This window comes from Athene cunicularia (assembly GCF_003259725.1).
Source record: "Athene cunicularia isolate RWA chromosome Z unlocalized genomic scaffold, athCun1 chrZ_part3, whole genome shotgun sequence".
NCBI lineage: Eukaryota > Metazoa > Chordata > Aves > Strigiformes > Strigidae > Athene > Athene cunicularia.
This window is the reverse complement of record NW_020799144.1, coordinates 14,182,016-14,205,118: the sequence shown is the minus strand read 5'-3', so window position 1 is coordinate 14,205,118 and position 23,103 is coordinate 14,182,016. Positions and strand designations below refer to the sequence as shown.

Sequence of the window (23,103 nt, the reverse complement as noted above, 5' to 3'; positions counted from 1 at the left end):
TTTATATATATATATATATATAAACACATATATACATATACACATAAATATACATATATATATATATATATATATATATATGTATATTTATGTGTATATGTATATATGTGTTTATATATATATATATATATATATAAAAAAACCCATACATATATATGTATGTATAAAATAGAATCACAGAATTCCGGGTTGGAACAGACCTCAAGAACCATCGCCCAACCTTTCTTGGCACAAGCACAGTCTAGACAAGATTGGCCCAGCACCCTGTGCAGCTGAATCTTAGAAGTGCCCAGTGTTGGGGGACCCACCACCTCGCTGGGGACATTATTCCAGTGGCTGATTGTTCTCAATGTGAAACATTTTCTTCTTGTGTCCAACCAGAATCTCCCCAGGAGTAACTCACATCTATCATCCCTTGTCTTTTCCATGGGACTCCTAAGCAGAGAGTCTCCATCTTGTTTGTAGCCACCCTTTAAGCACTGGAACACGGTGAGAAGGTCTCCCCTAAGCCTTCTCTTCTCCAGGCTGAACAAACCCAGTTCTCTCAGCCTTTCCTCACAGGACAGGCTGCCCAGCCCCTTGATCATCTTTCTGGCCCTTCTCTGGACTCACTCCAGCCTGGCCACATCTTTTTTGTGTGCTGGGGACCAAAACTGAACACAGTATTCCAGGTGTGGCCTGACAAGCGCTGAGTATAGGGGGATAATGACTTCTTTATCTCTGCTGGTGATGCCCTTGTTAATGCAGCCCAGCAGCCTGTTGGCACAGCAGCACGCTGGTCACTCATGTGGAGCTTGTTGTCCACCAGGACCCCCAGGTTCCTTTCCAGAGCTGCTCCCCAGCCAGGTAGATCGCAGCCTGTGCTGCACGCCTGCATGATTTTTTCCCAGGTGCAAGACCGTACACTTGTCCTCCTTGGACTTCCTAAGGCCCTTGTTAGCCCCCTCTTCCAGCCTGTCCAGGTCTTCCCGCAGGGTGGCTCTCCCTTCCCAAGTGCCCACGTACCCACTCAGTTTGGCATCACCAGCAAACTTCATCAGGGTACACCTGGTCCCATCACCCACATCACTTACACAGATATTAAACAGCGTTGGGCCCAGTATCGATCCCTGGGGACCCACTTGTGACAGGTTGCCAGTCTGAAAAGGAGCCATTTCCCACCACCCTCTGGGTGCAGCCTGTCAGACAGTTCCCCCCACTGCACAGACCACTTGTCCAGACCGTAACACATCAGCTTCTCTAGGAGGAGGCAGTGGGGAACTGTACTGATCCTTCCCCCTTCCAAGGAGAAAGCCTTGGAGAAATCCAGGTAGACAATGTCCACTACTTGTCCCACATCAACCAAGCAGGTCACTTTGTCATAGAAGGTGATCGAGTTTGTCATGCACAGTTTTCCCTTGGTGAATCCATGCTGGCTTTTCCCAATCACATGCTTCATTTGACTTGGGATAACCCCCAGGAGTTTGCTCCATAACCTTCCCAGGGACTGAAGTAAGACTGATGGACTTACAATTTCCTGGATCCTCCTTTAAGCCCTTCTTGTAAGTGGGGGTGATATTAGCCTTTTTCCAGTCTTCTAGGACATCCCTCAATCTCCATGACATGATGGAGAATGGCCTCACAATGCCATCAGCCAGCTCTCTCAACACCCTCGGGTAGATAACGTCAGGGCCCATTGATTTGTAGGGGTCAGGCTCCTGTAATAGCTCACATACCAACTTCTCCTTCACTGACAGTGCATCCGTATTTGCATCAACATGGAATTTTGTTCCCAAGGCCTGTGGCCCAACAGTGCTGGTAAAGACAGAGGTGAAGAAGATGTTGAGAGCGTTTTTAGTGTTGTTGCTGACTAATTAACTTCCTTTGTTTAACAGTGGGCCAGTATCTTCCTTCTGTTTCAGTGTGATGTTTACATACCCGAAGAACCCCTTATTATAGTTTTTTGACATTCCTGGCCAATTTCAACACAAGCTGAGCTTTCGCTTTTCTAACTGCATCTCTGCAGCACACCCTGGCAATGCCCTTTTAGTTCTCAATGGGTATTTGTCCACTTCTCCATCTCTGGTACACTTCTCTTTTAGTTTTGAGCGGACTCAGAAGCTCACAGTTAAGCCAAGGGGCTCTCTTGCACCGCGTACTTCACTTACCTTTGAAGAGGATGCACAATTTTTGTGCCTCCAGGCGAGTGTTCTTGAAAAACTCCCAGCACTCATGAGCTCCTTTATCCTCCATGGGAGCTTCCCAAAGAATTCTTCCCAGCTGAGCTCTGAGTGAGCTGAAATTTGCTCTTCTAAATCTAAAACCTTTATCTTAGTACTAACCTTCAGTGTGCTCAGCAGGGTCCCAAATCCACAACATCGTGATCACTGCAGCCAAGGCCATTACTAACCGAGATATTACAAAGCAGGTCTTCTGGGTTTGTGAGCAGCAAGTCCACCAATGCCTCATTCCCGGTTGGCACATCTAACATTTGTATGAAGAAACTGTCCTCTACCCATCCCAGGAATTTGATGGACGACATGTGAGCTGCTGTATCTGTCCTTCCAGCAAATGACTGGGTGGTTGAAGTCATCCATAAGACCCAGGTTCTGTTGACCTGAAGCTTGCTTAAGTGACCCATATATTGCTTCATTGACCTTACAGTCTTGGTTTGGAGGTCGGTAGCAGATGTTTACTGTAAGATTCCCCTTCGGGACGACCCCTCTGATCTTCACCCAGAGGCATTCAGTAGGGTTTCCACAATTGCTGCAGTTGACTTCTATACATTCAAGGTTCTCCTTAACATAGAACATGACTTCTCCACCTCTTCTTCCCTGACTTTCTTTATGAAATAGCCTATAGCCATCCACCACAATCCTTCAGTCATGTGAGTTGTCCCACCATGTTTCAGTTATCTCTATGATATCATAAATTTCGGACTGGGCAAAGAACTCCAGTTCCTCCTCTTTCTTCCCCAGGCCACATTTATATATAAAAGAAGTGTACGAAAAAAAAATTATGAGACCCAGGGAGACAGGTGACAAAGAAACACTTTGAGAAAAATGCAGTGTGGTAAAATAATTTGAAGAAAAGGTCACAAAACAAGAAATAATTTCTCAATCAGAAGCACAGTAATCAGAGAGACCAAATTCCCAGTTGAAAATTATTCTATGATTCCATGGAAAAGGTCTGGTATAATCTAGCTACCTATAACTATCTGCTCTGTAACAGGCATTCAACCTAAGACCTTTCTCTGACAACTACACTCCAACTTCAGGCAAAGCAACTCAGTTGTTTCAAGGTGATCGTATATCTTGATTATCACAGAATCATGCAATGGTTGAGGTTGGAAGGGACCTCTAAAGATCACCCACTGCAACAGACCCTGTTAAGAACAGGTTCAACCACAGCAGGCTGCTCAGGGCCATGTCCAGCCAGGTTTTGAATAACTCCAAGGACAGAATCTTCACAATCTCTCTGGGTAACATGATCCAGCGTTTCACCACCATTACAGTAAAGATTTTTCCTCATGTTTAAAGGGAAGTTCCTGCACTGTGCCCATTGCAGACACAAGACACAGCCGAGAAGTATCTGGTTTCACCTTCTTTACTCTTGATATCACGTATTTCTACACAGTTGTAAGATTCTTCCTGAGCCTCTTCCCATGTGCCAGATGCTCCAATCCCTTCATCATCTTTATGGCCCTTTGGTGGACTCACTCCAGTATGCCCACATCTATCATACTGGGGAGCACAGAACTAGACCCAGAACGCCAGATGTGTCTCACCAGTGCTGAGTACGGGGGAGGAATCGCCTCCCTCAACCTGCTGGCAATACCCTGCCTCAGACCAGCATGCACACACAGCTGGCTCATGTTCAACTTATTGTCTTGTATTCTATTATTATTCTATTATAATATTCTATTTTATATTATTCAAAATTACCTTTCTTCCCTGAGGTTTCTTGAATAATACACTTGAGTTTAAGACCCTCTCAAAGATTAAAAAAAGAGGGAGAATCAGTAAACTGCTGACATATGGTCATCAGCATTCTTTCTTCTGCAAATTACTGGGTGTGGCTGGGATTGAGTTAACTTTCCCCACAGCCGCCGGTATAGTGCTGTGCTTTGCATTTTTGGCTGAAACGGGGTGGGTAACACAGCAACTTTTTGACTGTAGCTGAAGAGTGTTCTCACAGCATCATAGGCTGTGGCTGGGCAAGAGGTTGGGAGGGGGCACAGCCAGGAGAGCTGATCCAAACTCACCAAAGGGATATTCCATACCAAATAACGTCACGCTCAGCAATAAAAGGTGAGGGTGAGGAGGCAGGGAGGGCACACACACAGGTGACCATTCTTGGTTATGCCATTTGTCTTCCAAAGCAGCTGCTACATATACTGAGGATCTGCTTCCCTGGAAGTGGCTGGACATATGTCTGCTGATGGGAAGTACTGGATAAATTCTACTTTTTGCTTTGCTTCGATGAATGGCTTTTGCTTTACTTATTAAACTATATTTATCTCAAGCTTTTCCACCGTATTTTCTCCCCTGTCCTGCTGAAGAGGAGGAGTAAGAGAGCAACTGGGTGGGGGTTTGGCAACCAGCCAAGGTCAATATACCAAATACAAATATGTCCAAATAATGATGACCATATAATATGTATCAAAATCACTGCTAACTGAGTAAGTGTCTAGTCAACGGTTTTGTTGATTTTTTTTTTTTTCCCCCACATAAAATGATTGAGAAACGCTTTGCCTATCTATACTCTTTATTTTTAAATTCAAAGGTCTGACCACTTCATTAGGTCTCTCTCACAAGGAATATGTCTCTATGAACACTTAGGTTACACCTACGCTGAAGGATAAACAGAATTTTCTGGTGAACTACATCATACCTTTATTTTACCTTTGTGTCTCTTCCTTCCTGCAAACATATGCAGGGAAATCATTTAGCATCCATCTGGAATGCTCAAAGAGTACTTTAATAATTTTAGAATGATTGTTTTGGCATCCTTGATTTCCCCTCTGTTGATTTTTCTCTAATTTTTTACCTTACTTCAGACCCGTTATTTCCAGGTGTAAAGTTCATTTCTGCAGCCTTTCTGGCCCTTTTTCCTTCAGCTGTGGCCTGTGCCCACAGAGCTTTGTGTCTTCTACAGACGGCCACCAGATGGAGGCCCTTGACTTCAAGAACCTGGTGTCTGTCGGTCGAAAGGCATACCAAGAATTTTGGTTAGCCGGAAACTCTGGATTTTAACCTGGCTGGAAATCTAAAGAGTTTCAGAAACAGAGCCAACAGGGACTTGTGCTATCCTCCTGGGCCACTGAAGCTCTCAGTTGTATTGACAATGTCAGGACAAAGAGCAAACTCTCCCTGGTACCCACCTATGCTAATGATTTGACCCAGTATCTGGATCTCACAGCAGGAAGAAAGGAAGATAGGAACAGGATACTACAGATACACATTTCTAATGCCTGGACAGTATTGCAGTATCTGGTTCTAGAAGAGCAAGAGTGATGCTGCAGTTCTGTGTGCCTGCCAGAAGTGCAGGCTGCCAGAACCACAGAAAAGGACCAGGAAGCAGGAATTAACAGAAGGGGCAATCTACGATGTACCAGCCTTCTCCCTCAGTACATCTGCACCTATTTTCTGGGTGCTTCCTTAGTATCAGTGATGTTTTTACATACCATTCCTGAAGCTGGAAATACATCACTTATGCTCCCATTAGCAATCCACTCTACTGTAACTCGTCCATACGTTCCTATTAAACGTTCAATATTCAAGGTGATTAAGCTGTCCTGTTCCATTTCTTCAACTTGCTTAAATAAAGAGCTCTGGAAAACATAAAGTGGCAGAATCATAACATTATTTTCTTATAAAGAAAAGTTTCTTTAGGGATCTGGGTATTCAGTGGGGGCCAGTCTACCATTAAGTGCCTAAATACGTGTTCTTTGACTAAATTTATATGTCCTAATTTTCACATGTACTCAATACTCCCAGATTTCATGGATGGAACAGTTTAAAATGTCAGGCCTCTTTATCCTGAGGCAAAACAAACCAAATGATTTTTATTTAGGTTTTTTGTTTTGTTTTGTTTTGGTTTTTTTCCACAATATTTTCTGTCCAAATTAATTGAAACAGATAACAAGCGGACCTTCCAAAGTGAAATATTTTTGCTGCCGTTATTTTACTGTTATTCACCCTCCTCACACAAGTCCAGACGCAATGTTTCATTTCAGTAACGACTCCTGTATTTTATATCTTCAGTAAGTATCTACTGTAGCCTTCTCTAGATAACTTCCGCAGTGTCTGATGATTTAAGAATTAACCACTCCAAATAATACCTTCAGTCTGACATTTTTTTCCAAATGAATTATTTTGTTCTGGCAGACTGGCTCATCTTCTGACATAACCCAATTTATATCTTTTTCAGGGAAAAAGGACCTTCAGATCTGTTTACTTAACTCCCTTGATTAACCAACCAGTAGCAACTCTATGATGATATCATATATGTCATCTGAAAACTGAATTTTTAGGTTGTTGCAAAACCAAACTGATAAATTTATGTGTTAATCTAAATGTAAGTGGATTATAAAAATCTCACAATAGGGACAGACTGTGGAACTGATTTTCCATCACCTTGTGTTCTGTATAATCACACAGCAAAGGCAAATAGATGTTAAAAAGCTTCTAACTCAGGTTGTTACAAGACTTTAGAAAAACAATCCTGTCACTCCAATTTACAGTTTTAGTATGCTTGTATTCCATTATTTGGAAATTATATATATACATATTTTAATGATTTACCTTAGAAGTTTTACCTGAGCAAATGCAATGACTCCATAGGCATTGTCATTGGAAGGAATAATGATGTTAACAAAACCATGAACACCAATCTCTGCACCTCCCTTAGGGTTTTTCAACCACACTTTGAAGCATTCTTCCTCCTCTGGGATGGTGTCATCCAGGATGTTGACTGCTATCACAGCTTCCATGTCCCCAGGCTCAAATATCAATTCACCTGAACTAGCATAAAAACACACAAATCAAGTAATTATAAACTGAGGATAGTTGATTAATGAACTTTGAAAGGACTGCTGTAAATTTTATGAGCATTTTTGGAGCTGGAATTATTGTTTATATTCCTGAGGAAGGGAATATAAAGAATATATTTGTGTTAGGTTGTTGGGGGTTTTTTTTAATTACAATAGATCACAGAGTAACTGAAATTAATCATGATAGTAATTTAATTTTTCCTGAATAAAAAACTCACGTCATGACTGCAAGTCCTTTCTTGCCATGTTTTAAAGCCAGTTGTGAGGCTGTTTGTCTTGAGGTTATCTTAAACCTACTTGTGAAAAATTATCTTCAGTGTTAATAAGCACACCCCACACAGAAGAATGTAATGCTCTCCACTGTCACAAAACCAGTTATCACAGAAAGAGAAATACAAGAGCTGGGAGAAAACTATATAAAACAATAAAACCTACCTAGGTATAAAATCTGACTGGTTGGAGATAGTGGTCAGCTCATAAATCTGTGAGTTGGACTCTATGGACAGAGCAATCAAGCTCTTGCTGGAGTTCAGAGACCTTGCAGTAGCTGAGGTGATATGATCCGCATATGGGGCTTCCAGCACCACAGAGAACCGGTTCCCTTCCGAGTTCCAAGCATACAGTGATGTTGTGTCCTCACCAGACAGGAGGATGTGAACTACATTGAGCAAGGATGAGGAAAAATAAAATAAATTCCATGATACATTAAAAATTTCTCCTTCTGATGCCACAAATGTCCTCAGTAGTCCAATGATTACAGCAGCTTTCAAAGTCTGATAAACTAACACCAAAAAAGAGCACAAATATTTCTGCAATGCCAGTGTTATAAACTAGGATTTGAACAAATGTTGTAATTTAAGTCTTACCTAAACCTGAAGGAGGCATGAAAACATGGATGTTTCTTACAGCGCAGACTGGAAGACTCTGAAAGTGTCTAAAGGTAGACTGCCCTGTCTCCCAGATTAAAATTTCAGAAGAATTTCCAGATTCTACAAAGGAGCAAAATGACAAAAATTACATTATTTATCTGCCTGTTAAACTGCACACTTGGTGGCCATTCAAAAGTCAGAATTTGGCAGCTTTAATTACGACGTGAGACCAATTTTCATATTTTCCTTTGTACTTGGTGCACAACTCCACAGTATGACTGATCTTCACGGGATGATTCATCCGCTGACATCAAGGGCTTTTCTGCACACAGTCACATATAAGAAGGCTGATTGCCAGCATTCAACAGCCAATTGCAAAGAAACCTACAGACTGTAACTTTTACATAGACATAGTCATAAAACAATGCCTAAAATGTCATGCTTGCAATAAAAAACACATGTACTTTGCTGACCAATGATCTTTGCATATCACAAAGCTCAGGAAAGCTTAGAAAGGGTGCAGACAGCAGCTAGATGAATAGAGCTATTATTTCTTACTGCTCTTGGGAAAATTTTTCATTAGTTTCATAAGTATTTGAGAAAAACCACAATACTTTTATTTTCTGAGGGACCTAAAACAGAGACTACTTTGATAAAATGCTTACCAGTGAATTGTCACTCCCCAGTTGGACTCTAATCCCTATCTAAACACCTTTACCCCAAATGCCTTTCCTACCAAACAAGCCAGCATATACTTAACAAACTCAGTGTCTGTCTTCTAAATACCTTTTGAAATAATTAAATATATATCAGATCCAGAAATCCAGGCCTCCATGAGTTTTATTTCTTTTTCTGGCAATTGATGAAGATTCCTAAACTCGTTATTCAACCACTGGTACAAGAGCATGTTCTGGCTGGTGTTTGACAAAGAAACTAATAGGTACATAACACCTCCTCTAGGAAACAAGACTACATTCAGAGCTCCGAAAACTGGAAGTTGATGATGCAGCACAAATATGTCTTTATTCCAGTGGTAAACCTGTGGAAATACGAAAATTCTTTTTCATTATACATTCATAATTGACACCAAGAGAAGATAAATTGTTATGATGAAAAACTGGGAAGACTTATAGTGAACCGAATTCCTTATTTCTAAGGTGGACCCTACATTAAGGTAGATGCACACTGGTAAGTAACTACCTTACTGCAAGCAGCTATGCCTGTTCTTAGGATTAATAGGTTTATGGTCAGAATTTATTTCTGTTCTTATAGCTGTTTTATATATTAGATTTCAAATCAGAAATAACACTATCAATAAAACCAAATCAAATGTAAATTATATGTAATTGTAGAGAGTACTGCTATATTTAAACAAGTCTAGAATTTGAAGTCTTATAAATCCATAACAGAAACGTAAGTAATTTTTCAGAAATATATACTTAGGTATTTTTATATTCATATTTCAAACTCAACACTAACCAAACTGCCCACATCAAAGCCAGGAAAGAGAAGTATATTCTTACCTGGATGGAACTGGAACTGGTGGTGGGACTCACAAAAATCAAATAGTCTTCTTCATCTACAGCAAAGTGTTTCACATGTCTGGTATCCAGAAGAGAAAGAGTCTGTATCTGTGAGGGAAATATTACAATTGTGTTTGGAAGTCACTTCAAAGTTTATATATATATATATATATATATATACACATATATATATATATATATATATATATACACATATATATATATATATATATGTATGTATGCACATATTTTTAAAAACTGCAAAATTGCATATAAAAGTGCATATAAAAATATAAAATTACATATATGTAATTCTACAATTTTAAAAATATGTGTATATATATATGTGGGGTTAATTTAGAAAATTAATATAACTAATCATATATTGTTCAGAAGATGTTCTATGACTTGATTGCTCTGCAATTTCTTTCCTCACTTGCCAGGTCATTTTTCCCCACCCCCAAAATATGAATGTACATCAGTAACAACCAGCTGTAAAAACTTACATCACTTAAGTCATGCAGGGTGTTAGGGCCCCAAAGTAGCCAAGCACAGAGTGCTCTTTTCCTAAAACACTGCTGGACTGCAGAGCATCCCAAGGTCCTTTCCAACCCCATTATTTTATGATTTTATCAAGTAAAACAGATTTACCTTCACCAGTCTGCGCCCAGGCATGAATGCATACACAGTGTTGTTGGAAGCTCCCTGTGTGGCTCCTCCGTGAGTAATCACGAGGTAGGGAGAGGCACGGATTTGGAAAGACACACAGCTCTTAGGATTCCACATACTGAAATTCTGAGAGAGGAATAAAGAAGTAGAACTGAGACTTAAATTCTTTGCTAAGTAGCATGCCTGGTGTTTGCAAGCAAACATTTACCTCAACAGGAACAAAAACTCCTTTCCACTGGTAGACAGTAGAAAACATAGCTGGAGGCATACGCAACAGAACACCATACAGGATCTCTGCTGATGTAAAGAAACACCAGCTAGACGCTGATTCTTCCACAAAACTTTGCAAGACAGACAGGACACCAATATTGCCCCCTGCAATATAGCAAAAGAAAGTATTATTTATTCTTGAGGTCTTTTTCAATGCCATTTGCATGATTTACTTGCCACAGCCAGACACAGTATCAGAAATGTTGAAGTTGTCTCTAAATAGTTGGTATAATGTTACAGAACTGAGGATGTAATGAGAGTTAAGCAATAAATGTATTCTTCATAAATTACGGTTGCATATGGAATACGCATAGGCAATTTGAGTCTGACTGATTCAGTTTGGAATTTAGCTAGTGAGAAAATTAGCTAGATAGCAAGTAGTGAAAAAAGTGACAACGAACCTAAAAAATGTATGCGTTTGTCCTCCTTCTCGCCATCACCACAACAAGCAGTCCTGGCACAAAGATTCTTAAACTGCCTAAGCTGTTTGACTGGCTTTACAGAAAAAAGCATTGTGCTGTCAGAACTAAACTCTGTCAGTTAGTCAGAGCTAAACCCCCAATCCCACACACAGATCAGAGGAGCTGCTGAGCCAGACAGGGTTATTCACCCCTGCTCAAAATCAGGTATTTCCTTTTTTGACTTGTTAGTTTCAGTCTGGGTTAGTGAGCAGCTGGTAGTGACCAGTATTGGAATACAAACTGCTTAGCATGGGAACGGGAACAAGCAGGCAGAGATGGAAGGATATCCTCCTTCAGTGGCAGCGCTAGCTTGGACCAGTTTAAAGCGCTCACGAAATCACAGCCTGAGACTCTCACAAATCCATCTCAGCTGGCACACTGGGGATATGATAGAAAATGTGGTGACATTTTTTCATTTTTTCAAGGCTTTGTCAGGCACAGGTAAAGTGTGTCTCTTATACTGTGTTAGAAAAGTCCGAAGTTAGAAGTAGTAAAGACCATATTCTAGGTTTTTTTTTTTAAAAAAAAAAAAAAAAAAAAAAAAGTCTAGTGACAATAATGTTCATATTAGCAGGAAGATGATTATTGAAACTGGCAGAAGTGGCTGATGACAAGGTGCCTCTTAAGTAGCTGAGCTCAGTTCTAATGAGTCGTGACATGCTTAGAAAAATATTAATTAATGTGATGAAGTCTGAATACATGAATTTATATTCCAAAGTTACATCTCCTGTATCTTTGGCTAGTCTCTTGCTATCTCCACTCTGACAAAAGCAGCGGGCACTCTCTATGAAGTGAACGTACTGATGCCAAACGCGGTATCCGACAACGTCTCCCACTCAACACTCACAGACACGTTGAGACCATTACTCCGTGAAACTTTCAAATAAATCGTTGTGTTGGCTTCTTCAATTATGAGGAAATTTGTCCTAAATGTGAGAGTTGTGAAAATAAAGACAAAATGTATTATTTTTATAGTATAAGATACTTATGGTAAAATTCCAGCGCAGAATATACAACAGAAATAAAAAGAAAACATGAAGAATTGTTTTTTCTATCTGACAGACTGATAGGTACATTAATTAAGGTTATCCAGTGCTTCTTACCACAAGACTTTAGCAAAATCATAGGAAATTAAAAAAAAATCCTGAACCAGCCTGAAATTTAACACACCAGCTGTATGACTTAAGCTGAATGATTTTTGAAAATGTCATTCCATATGGTTCATTTGCTTCTGAAAAACAGCCCTGAGTGAAAGTGTATTTTACACAAGCTTAAAAACAAAAATAAATTACTAAATGTATGACTCCTTGGGCCCTGATTGAGGTTTGGAGCTCTTCACATGGGTTACTATTAGTGGAACGTTAAGGGACTGATGAAGTACTGTTTTGTGAAAAAATCCATAGAGAAATTGACATGTCTAATGATGACTCGTCCATTTTAAGTGTTTTTCTGTTTGGGTTTTTTGGTTGTTTTTTTTTTTTTTTTTTGTATAGCAGTAACAGCATTTGACAGATAGTGTACTTTTCAAAATTACAAATGACAATCGGATTGCTGAATTTCTTTAAAGGGATTCATCAAAAACAAAAGTGTAGAGAGACACCATCTGTACTGAATATGAAAAAGTTCCTTTTGACTGAATCAGTGTTTAGTACCTATTTGTAACTGGATAGATGCTGAAGAGCCCTAGTGGCGCCTGGTTCTGTAATACTGTAATCATAGTTTGCACTCTTGTGCCTAGTCTGGCTCCTCCAGTTGGATTGAACAGGGTGACAATAAAGTGCTCATCCATTTCGGGTTCTTCATCCAGTATCGCAGTAATATGCAGTGTCTGACAAGAAAACAAGCACAGAATGTTGTTGAGACTCGGAAGCTAACGATGACACCACCCTGTTTCCACTCTTTCACTGCACACCTTTGGACAGCACAGAAGGAGAACAGCAGTGCTTGAAACTGGAGAGGACAGAAGTGAGGCAAGGAGAGTTCAGGCTGAGGTTCTAAAGTCACCCATCTGGTGACCTTCATTGGTGCAACATTAAGATGAGCATACCTTTTTTTTTTTTTTTTTTCCCCCCTCTCTTCTCCTAAGACCCCCTGAAATGTAATAGTTTGTAATCTTTTTTCACGCTTTGGTTCTCTACTTATTCCACGCATTCTTTGGTAATTCATAGTCTCCGTGCAGCTACCTGATCCCCTCAGCTCAGTCAAGTTGGTTTTAATTTACTTGGGCTGGCAGCTAAACTAGCTCCAGGCAACAGGGTAATTCCACTACTGTGATGGGAAGAAAGAAGGAAAAAAGGCAAGAACAGAGGGATATTTTGAAATATTCTCTCTTCTTGATGCTTCCTTCCCTCTACTGCACCACTGTGGATGAGAATAGGACCCTCTCAGGGTGGTTTCAAATTAGCAGAGAATTATCTAGAAAGAGGTAGGTGTTTTCACTATCATTTGGGGCTCACTGTCATACTTCCAACTGCCCAAACTGGCAAAAGTTACAGAGGTGCACATTGCTTTGCTATAGGAAAAAAAAAAAAAATAAGGAGGATCTGGAACTCAGCTGGAGCTTACAATCTTTTAGATGCCTGATTACTTCTACAATAAACCAGATTCAGACACTGTTTTAAGAAGTCTTTGACTTCCTGCAGATCTGCTACACTAGCCATCAGTGTAGTTCCAAATGCACATCGAGTTTGGAAATTGAAAATCAGTGTTTCCTGAAATGTTTGTTTCAGATTCTACCCCACTAGCCATAATATGGTAACCTGTTACCGAGCCTAGCTTCACTGACAAAATAAAATAAAAATATATTTTAAACTAAAAATAATAATAAAAAATAAAATAAAATAAAATAAAATAAAATAAAATAAAATAAAATAAAATAAAATAAAATAAAATAAAATAAAAACAAAATAAAATAAAGACGCTTCCATTAAACTTCAGAAGGGTCAGGATATCACAAACTTAAGCTAGATCATTTTCTAGCTGATATTCTTGCGGGGACACTACAGAGTGAGCTTAATACTCCCAGAAGAATAAGTCATTTTCTATTCCTAAGCCTCTGAGAGCTGTTCACTTTCTGCATCCGTTACAGCACACTCTGTTCAGTTCAGACCAGCTGAAGCATCTCATTACAAAATGGGATTTTTACTTCAACCTTAACTATTCATGCTTGTAAATTATCACTTCATTTTGAAGTCTGTGTTTCAGCTACATGATGAATACATATAAAGAAATGTCCCCATCCTAACAGAAACATTATATAACCATTATATTATTTTCACTTTACCTCAACTGTTACAAAGAGAGAAATACCTACAGAAAAGCACATTTAATTTTTATGCACTCCCACAACTCAATTTGTTCTGAAAATAAAGGAAAACATAAGAAAAAAAATAAATGCAAGAAAAGACACAGACATTTCTGAAATCTTTCAAAATTTCAAAAAAGCTTTCTTCACTTCTTGGGTAATAACTATCATATTACCTTGAATCTGACTCCCTCTTCCAGCACAATATATCCTTGAGAAGGGGTCAAATCCACTGATGGCTCTGAAGAATTAATTTCACTTACAAGATACTGAACAGTCACGGTGCCAAATATCCCCTGAGGAGGTTCTCTAATAATATTTAATACTGCAACACTTTCCATCAAATGGAGAGCTGTTTGCTCTCTTAGGAAGAAGTGATCGCTGTTATTGAAAGACAAAACTCCATGGCCATCATCATTGGCAAGTATAGTAATTGTGGCTTTTGAGAAATAAATAATGGAAATATTCTTTATTAACATAGTAAAATAAAATTGTACATATATACAAAAAAACCCCATATAAACACAAATCCATTCTTCCTTTTGTGTATATATATAATGCTTTTACATCCATGATTATTACTCGAAGAGAGTATGTAAGTATTTTACTTTATCTAGGAAGATTACTAGACAGAAAGTATCTAGACCCTCTTACTAAAAAGCTCACTTTTGCAAGTTTTGATTCCTTATTTTACATATTAACTTGTTAATTGAATAGATTTCATAGGGATGTTTAAGAACCTTCCAAACGAGTATAAACATCTACCGTAGCAGGAAAATGGCGTTTTCTGAAATATGATTATTCAGAAGAATGAAATTAAAATGACTGTCACACAGTTCCAAAGAATGAGAACATCAAAACTTAAGTTTTACCTGTTGCATTTTCCCCTAATTCCAGTCCCAGAGAGGGATTTGTTAGAATTAACTGGAACTTCTCATCACCTTCAGGAATATCATCATCAAAAATCATAACAACAACGGATTTATTCCTTTCTCCATCAGCAAAAAAAAGAGTCTAGTGTTGAAACACAGAAAGCATTGAATACTTAACAGCTGTTAATACACACAGAATTTTTCAACTAAGTTAAACAGAATTGTCTTAAATAGGAAGGAAAAAGAGGAAAGAAGAGCTATGATCTTGATGTCCCTTGTAAATCGATTGAAACAGAAGTAAAAAAGTTTAGCACATTGCAGAATGAGGATGAGCAAGAGCAATTTACTTCAGAAGTTCTGCTGTAAAAAATATGAAACCTTCTATGAAATAGTATATGCTCTTTTCTACACAAAATTGTCTTTGAGATGTCTGATATTTTACAACTGTCTAATATTTTACAAATACTTCAGTATTTAAAAAGAAATGAAAAGACGATGACTAATTTTATCTCACTCTATTCAGATGACCAAAGAAACTGAAACAAGTTGAAAAAATCTAGCTTCATTACCGATCATTCTGCAGAATACACAGGGGACATTCTATTGAGGAAGTTGAAGGAATGAAAAGGACTAGATTTAGAATTTGCTCTTACCCTTGAGGTCACACTAAAATCCAAACCCAGCTGTGCCTCCAAATTTTGGGCATAAAAAAACACAGAGACATTGCCATACGATCCCCTGTTTCGGTATGCCACTATTGTCAGGTTCCCGTGAGATTCGTTGACTTCAAAACTAAAACAAAAAGCAAGAAAAATTCTCAGTGCTCTTTTGATTTAGATGGTACGTAGTTGCTATATTTTCACTTCAAATCATTCCCTCTGCTTTATAAGAACAAGGCATCTTTACAGTACCAACATCATTACAATTGCTTAATACAACCTTTTTACCTTTGTTTCTTATCTACATGGAATTAAGCTATAGGAAGTTGTGCTTTTTTCCTGCTTATTAGTGGCAGATTAAGCCTGCCCATGTTCATGGATGCCTTCTTCCTAGCTCCTGGAAATTAATCAGAGAAAAAGATGTGGGAGATGCCAGGGGATGCTTCCATGGATGTGGAGGCCTGGAAAACTGGATGGAGGCTGGAGAAGTGAGGCAAGTTCACAATATAAAAGGACAGGAGTGAAAGTAAATACACAGTAGCCAAAGATTTCTGAATAAACATACTGTAAATGTTGCTTTTCAGTGTCGGAATTATCTTACACTTTCCAGTTCTACTTAACTGAATGATGCTTTGCCATCTCAAAGATCTGGACCTATTTCTAATAGGAATTTTACTGTTAACTGAAAATTAATATAATTGGGCAACCTCAATCACTAACTGGCACAGTGAGTTCTTCAAGAAGACAAGACTTACTTGGTACTTTCCCATTCTATTACTCCGCTTACTCCATCATTAGCATCAATAATGATTTGAGAAGCTAAACCTTCCACATCTAAAATAGAAAACAGAAGGAGAAAAATGAGATAACAATAAAGTCCCTCTTCAGGATTTTTGAGAATAACAGAAGCATTTCTTAAATATCTACTAATTTTGTACAAGAAATACATCAATTTCTGTTTCCAAAATGTGGAAGAGAAAATGGTAGTGGGCAAGATAATTGGAAAAGCTCAAAGAAAAAAAAATCTGTCCTTACTACCTTGCTATGTGAACGGCAACACTGTGCCTTGAATTAGCACTGTTACATTTATTAATGCATACAAAAAAAGACTAAAGAAAATTTAGACAGCAAATCATAGCACAGAAAAATTAGGAAATACCAAAAGCAAGATTTGTCATGGGATCTTAATTTATCTTCACTCTGTGTGTTTATTATGATGACATTCAACATTCTGCAGACTGTGCCATTCTGAATAGGGGAGGGAAAATAAGTAAGAAAGAATAAATGATGCAATATTTCATCTCCTATTCATGTTTCAGTGCCCGATCATAAACCTTACTTGCACACACCCCAGATTCTGCTACAGATACAGAATTATTGATTTCTTTTTAGGCTCTTTATTAGTACTTTATTATATGCAGTACTGCAATATTCTGTTGCTTCATAAAGATGTATCTTCACAATAACTCTGAAAGATTACTGTATGAATTGCACTGTGAAACACTGAATAGATTAATGCCAGAAATGTCCACTAATTTCAGAGACCAGAACCTGGCAGTCAGAACTTGATTCTTCTAAGGAAATAGTGCCTTAATTTGTTCAGACAACAGCACTGCATGCCTACCTTAATTTACATCAACTTACTTTTAATAAGACTTAAAAAGAAATGAAGGAAAGAATGACAATTTCTACAACCAAACTGACTTCACTGAGTCTGTAGTAAATATACTATATTTAGATCCATTGGAAAAACTTCTACCAATTCAGATAAAACTGAGTAAAAGTAAAAGGTCATTGTCATGAATCCAAAGTGATCACCATGAGGTAGTGATGGAAATCATCAGTAGCTGGAAAACCTCTACACAAACAACAGAAATGTTCTTGGGGTTTAGAAATCCAGGGGGAGTGATTACAGGCTCTTCAGCTGCACTCCTAACCTGCATTTTTCCCTTGTGTGTGAGTCAGATCAGTTCACCCAGGGTCTGTAAAACTTCACTTTCAACATCAGACCCCTTATTTCATGTCTGGCATCTTTCCCTGCCCCGATGCCCCCAGTCCTCCTTCCCCAGTTTAGATTTTTCTTGTATTGATTAAGTTTATTCTGTTTTCCTTCATTACTCTCAACTGTTGATCATTTTTTTTTCTTTTTGTTTTTTTTTTTAATTTCTTGCACTTTTGAGTCAGGCTCTTTCTTCCAGCTTTTCTAGAAGATGGGAGCAAGAGGAGCACGGAGAAAACAACACAATCATCTTTACCCTCGCTGTTTCTGCTGCTTATCAGTGAAACCTCCGATGAGAAATAAAGGTGACTTCAGTTCAGTGTGTTCAACTCTACGCCACAGACATACCAGACTCGCTCCAGATACTGCATGCCATTGGCCATGACAGGAACAGCATGTGCAATATATTCCAGATGTGCGGGGCTGACTGCATGTGCCTGTGTCATGTGTGGAACACCCTCTCTTGATATAAGACACTTCCTAGAAATACTTCAGGTATCTTGTATAGGCTATGGAATTGCTGGAGTTCTAATCCTAAACAAATGCACGGCACCAAGGGGGAGTTAAAGTGTCAATCATAACAAATGAAAAAATATCAAGGGGGGAAACAAGGTTAGAAAATAGTCTGATAACAGAATTTGTAGTGACATTTTTACAGTGACGACAGGTTTTTGCCTCATGGATTAAAACTATCATTTGTTCATCCTAAAGACATTTAACCCGATGCAGATATGACAGCAGGGTTCGACAGTCAGGATTCAAGAGACTGACAACCCGTTATGACAGAAGGTGAGACTATACAGCACTCAGCACAGTCTAGTACAGAAAAATCCTCTGTATTTATACGTTACTCTTCTTATGGTTTAGATTTTAGACCTGACTAATCACAGCTCAGTCTCTACAAATCAGCAATGAGTCTTGCAAGTTACCTTTCAATCTGTAACGAATTAACTCTGTCACTTCTATAGGCATGCAAAGAAAAGGGAAAAGAGTCAAAGAAGATGTTAGAAATAAGCAGTATAACTCTCTCCAGTACCACAGGATAATCCAACTGTCTTTAAAGCCAAAGGCAGATATGCTACTGAATTCAGAAGCAGAATGAAGAGCTAACTAAGCAAATGATAAATGAGATTTACTGGAAGAGTAGAAAAATCACAGGATATGGCTCCTAAAAGTAAATCTGATAAAGGGTAATATAAAGAGACTTTTAAAAGAGCGAACAAAGTAATCACATAAAGCAATTTTTTAGACAATTTTGTTTCCATTATGTGCTTGGAAATGAAAATCAGATTAACACACTCCCAATAAAACTTCTCAGATAATTGTGCTCTCCAACTGTTAATTACTAACTCCTCCATGAAAATTGCCTTATCATTTTTACAGAGCTTAAAAAAGTAAGCAGCAAGTGTAATAGTGAAAATGTTTGATATTCTACACTGTTTCTTTCAGAATACCCTGTCTTATACTGGCATAGTTGGCAAGAAAGTGGAATAATGAGTAATATAATCTGCATGCAATTTGTATAAAAGAAAATACAAAGATAATTCTGTATAAGTTGTTTTACCCAGCCTAGGAGGGGATGAAGTTGAATGATTCATGATGAGTTCCACTGCAGTTAAATTAACCAAGAAGAATTCTTGCACCTCTGGTACATCATCCTGCAAAACACAAATTCAGTACATCCCCCTTCCTTTTTCCTTTAAGAAACTGTCACAGAAGTCACTAAAAAGCAACACGCTACAAGTCTCTAATATTATAGCAAGACGAGAATTGATTTATTTTTCCATTTTCCTGAAATACTTTTATTGGGTGTAAAATTGATTACCTTGAATGAATTATGAAGTAAGACATCACGTTTCATGAAAAAGAGTCCGTGGTGACACTAAACCGTTTTTGTGAATAAATTTCTGCCCAACTTGAAAGGCATAAACCCCAACCACTGAGAAAGTAAGAGCCTGGTAGTAAACAATTAATAATGGTATCCTGAATATCAGAGAGTAAAGTCTTAATGAGACAACTAAATTTCATTTAGGCATAGGTAGAGCTTCTTTCTCTTAATTGTCCTTCTGTGATTTTAATGTTAAGATTTTCTTTTATTTGTCCTTCTGTGATTTTAACGTTAAGATAAAAACTGTCCTTGTAAATGACAATGAAATCTATCACTTCAAATAATATACAGGTTGCAAGCTTTACATTCCAAAATATTCCTCTTCTGATGTCATACAGATCAGTATAGAATGAAAGGGTTTAGAGTTTACCTCTAGAATAGTAACATTGATGGCAGCTGATGTTTCTCCTTCTTCCAAGGTCAGTGAGCCAGAAACAGCTATATAATCAGCTCCTGGTTCAGCCAGGGCCCCTTCTGTCTGATTACTTAAGGTGAGCAATCCTGGAACTGTGGCATACGTAACGTTGATAGCACCTGTTCCATTTGTGACAAAACAAAAAAACAAACAAACAACAACACAACAACCTTTTTCAATTCTTATATAACACTCACTGGAATAGACAAAGAAAAGAGATCAAATGCTCATCCGCAAAATGAAAAGCCTAACTGTAAAACAGAAGGATTAGAAGATTAATCTGGAGCCAATGGACCTTTGTTACTCTTTTTAATGTGCTCTCAGTCCAGCCTTTAATGATTTGTCCAGCATCACAGGACTCAAAAAGCATCAGGACCAAATGTATTCAGATATTTGAGGTGCCGTGGACTGCAAATGTTACATGGCTGAAGTACTACCCGGGACATCTAATTTATTATTAATATCGGGTTTGGTGCCAAGGGAAGTAGAATGTTTCAGGAACGACTGATACCTAAGAAAGGCACTAAAGGCAGTGCTGGAAAATAACGGTTTAATAAATCTAGTCTCCTTCCCAGGCACATTAACATAGACTTCAATAAAGAATAAAAATTAGGGGACACATTGGTATATTTTACCAAGGGAAAAAAAAATTGACAATTTTTTTATAATAAAGCCATGTCTCACTGATCTGCCAGGGTAAATCAAGTTGCAAATTTAAAGAGAGTCATCCTGGAGATAAAATGACAGAGGAAATTCAAAGCTAGTCTATATGAAATAAAATATAGAGTACAAAAGAATCTCAGCTTTAATAAATAATGATGGACTTTAATTTAAGTAAGAGATCTTATATTTATTATGGATTATCATAAAGCATTAGTTTCCTGAGTAGTGCTCCAAAAGTAAATTAGATACTGATTGATATTAAAAAAGAAATGGGTAAACCTTAAAATGCCTCTACAAATCTGTGGTGTGTCCAGATATTGAATATTCATTGTAAATGGTCACTTCACTTCCAAACAGATACAACAAAGGAAACTAAGAGGAATTACCAGTGAGGTCTAAATATAGTCTAAAAAAGTAAATAGGAAATGATTACTCATGTTATGTCACAATGTAAGTTGAAAATCTCGGGCAACAAACATAAAAAATATTTTGCACACAGCACATTAATGAATTCTGAAATTAAGCAGCACTTAATTTTATGGATGTTGATAGACAAATTGATTTTGAAAGGAACAAGAAATTCTCAGAGGAGACATAAACTGAATTCAGTGATCTGAATGCAACTTTTACCATGGGACATTCCTAAACTCCCAACTTCTGGAAGTTTAGAGGGGAAATACGTGAGAATGATCATTCCATAAAAGCTCATTTTCTCATATGTTTCTAATTTCTTCTGGAGGACTAACACTTTGAGACAGACCCATTAGACATAAAGCTAGTAACCCTAACAGCCTACTAGCTACGTCACAGCTCACACACTCCTTGCTGTGGAAATGAGGGCTATGGCTCCAGTTTTAATTAATACTTAGTTTCTAAGCCTGCAGTAAGAAGCCTAGAAATTCTGAAGGTAACAACTGTATCCAATATCTTTCAAAATTTCCAGCCTCCCTGTCATGGCTTTCATTTGCCTAAAATTTACGAAAAAAGAACTTCATTTCTCTTGGAGTTGTTATACAAACCTAGAGATCCAAATTCTCTGTTAATAAAAAGCTGAACCGTTTTGTTTTCCTCTGGAATTAAAACTACCCTGGATGGGGAAGCAAAATTCAAGACTCCATGTGGTTCATCGCTAGCTTCTACTGTCAGAACAGCTTCATATCCTTGACTATCCAAAACAGCAGCACCTGAAGAAGAGACTCCTAAAAAAGAATAAATGGACTACAGTGAATCAAGTGTTATCAACTGATTTATTTTTATATTACTGCTGCTATTACATCCAAATGACAGTAACAGTGAAAATGAAATTAAACCTAACACATGGTGTGCTCTCTGAAGTTTATTGATGGTGTGGAGTGCATACATATTTACATTCAATAACAAATACAGGAACACACAATCACAACAGAAATTATATACATACAAAGTATAGAGACATAAAAATGTATTAAGAAATGACAAAACTTAACGGGCCAGTGCTGAATACCAACTTCCCTAAACTTTTATTTAAAAGGAAAGCAAAAGTTTTCCCAGGAATTAACTCCAAAAATTAAAATTATATTCAACTTCTCAATCGTTCCATTAAGGAATTACTCCCTTTTCCAAGTTTTGCCTAGGTAAATAATTGTTGGTGTATTAATTTATGCTTATCCTGATGGATTACAAGATTACAAGAGCCAACCAATGATCGTGGCAAGTTGGTAAGGCACCTATCAGCAACACAACGTATGTCAAGTTAGTTTGGTGTTTTGACGTTAATTTCAGTTAAACAAAGGGTCTTTTAGAGGGATGTAATTTCATGCTTCTTTTTTCATTATAATTTGAATGGCAAGAATAAAATATTCTGACCTCCTGGAATTTAGAGACAGATCAGAAAGTCAGCTTGCGGCATGACAAGTTTGCTTTAAAAGATGAAAAATATCTGCTTATTTCATGGCAGCTGTATCCAGAACACATTAGTATGTTCAAGTTTGTATTCAGTTAAAGGGAAGAAAATAACCACTGAATCAAACAGGTAGAGTCAAATAAGGTTTAACATCAATTAAGGAAAACTGCAAAGACACTGTGGGGTTTGTTTATACACACACACACACACATATATATATATACGTGCACACACTCACATATGCACACATAAAGATCAATCCTGTTTCAAGAAACCATGAAGGAACTCTGTATAGTTCACACCAGCTGCAGAATGCTTAGTCCTATACTTCCAAAATGGTTTAACACATATGAAAATATTACACTACCAAGTGGTAGTTTTAAGATATAGCAGGCTGTAGTTCTGCCCTTACCTTCTGTTTTGATGTTGTATAAGATGATCTGGTATTCTTCTTTTTCTTCAGGAATGTGGTCATCCAGCAAGTGAACGTACAGGGTTGCATTCAGTGTCTCCTGTTCATTTTATTGATAAACCCATTAGTCATTATTCTATAAAATGCAAGTGATACCACTGTATCATAATGTATTTTGAACATC

General features: G+C 37.9%; 1 protein-coding gene across 1 annotated transcript in view; it reads right to left on the bottom strand.

Annotated features, from left to right (window-relative positions):
- Positions 1–23,103, bottom strand: part of ADGRV1 (adhesion G protein-coupled receptor V1) — a 312,242-nt gene that overhangs the window by 197,882 nt on the left and 91,257 nt on the right. Inside the window, exons 39-58 of the mRNA XM_026866507.1 lie at positions 22,920–23,019; positions 21,645–21,824; positions 19,918–20,081; positions 19,224–19,317; positions 16,416–16,494; positions 15,655–15,793; positions 15,002–15,143; positions 14,306–14,568; positions 12,478–12,653; positions 11,627–11,751; positions 10,303–10,469; positions 10,077–10,220; positions 9,426–9,533; positions 8,689–8,941; positions 7,900–8,022; positions 7,469–7,691; positions 6,800–7,004; positions 5,666–5,812; positions 3,538–3,722; positions 1,511–1,794 (exon numbers count right to left, since the gene is read on the bottom strand). Coding sequence (XP_026722308.1) covers positions 1,511–1,794; positions 3,538–3,722; positions 5,666–5,812; positions 6,800–7,004; positions 7,469–7,691; positions 7,900–8,022; positions 8,689–8,941; positions 9,426–9,533; positions 10,077–10,220; positions 10,303–10,469; positions 11,627–11,751; positions 12,478–12,653; positions 14,306–14,568; positions 15,002–15,143; positions 15,655–15,793; positions 16,416–16,494; positions 19,224–19,317; positions 19,918–20,081; positions 21,645–21,824; positions 22,920–23,019 — 3,301 coding nt within the window. The remainder of the gene's footprint in view (positions 1–1,510; positions 1,795–3,537; positions 3,723–5,665; positions 5,813–6,799; positions 7,005–7,468; positions 7,692–7,899; positions 8,023–8,688; positions 8,942–9,425; positions 9,534–10,076; positions 10,221–10,302; positions 10,470–11,626; positions 11,752–12,477; positions 12,654–14,305; positions 14,569–15,001; positions 15,144–15,654; positions 15,794–16,415; positions 16,495–19,223; positions 19,318–19,917; positions 20,082–21,644; positions 21,825–22,919; positions 23,020–23,103) is intronic.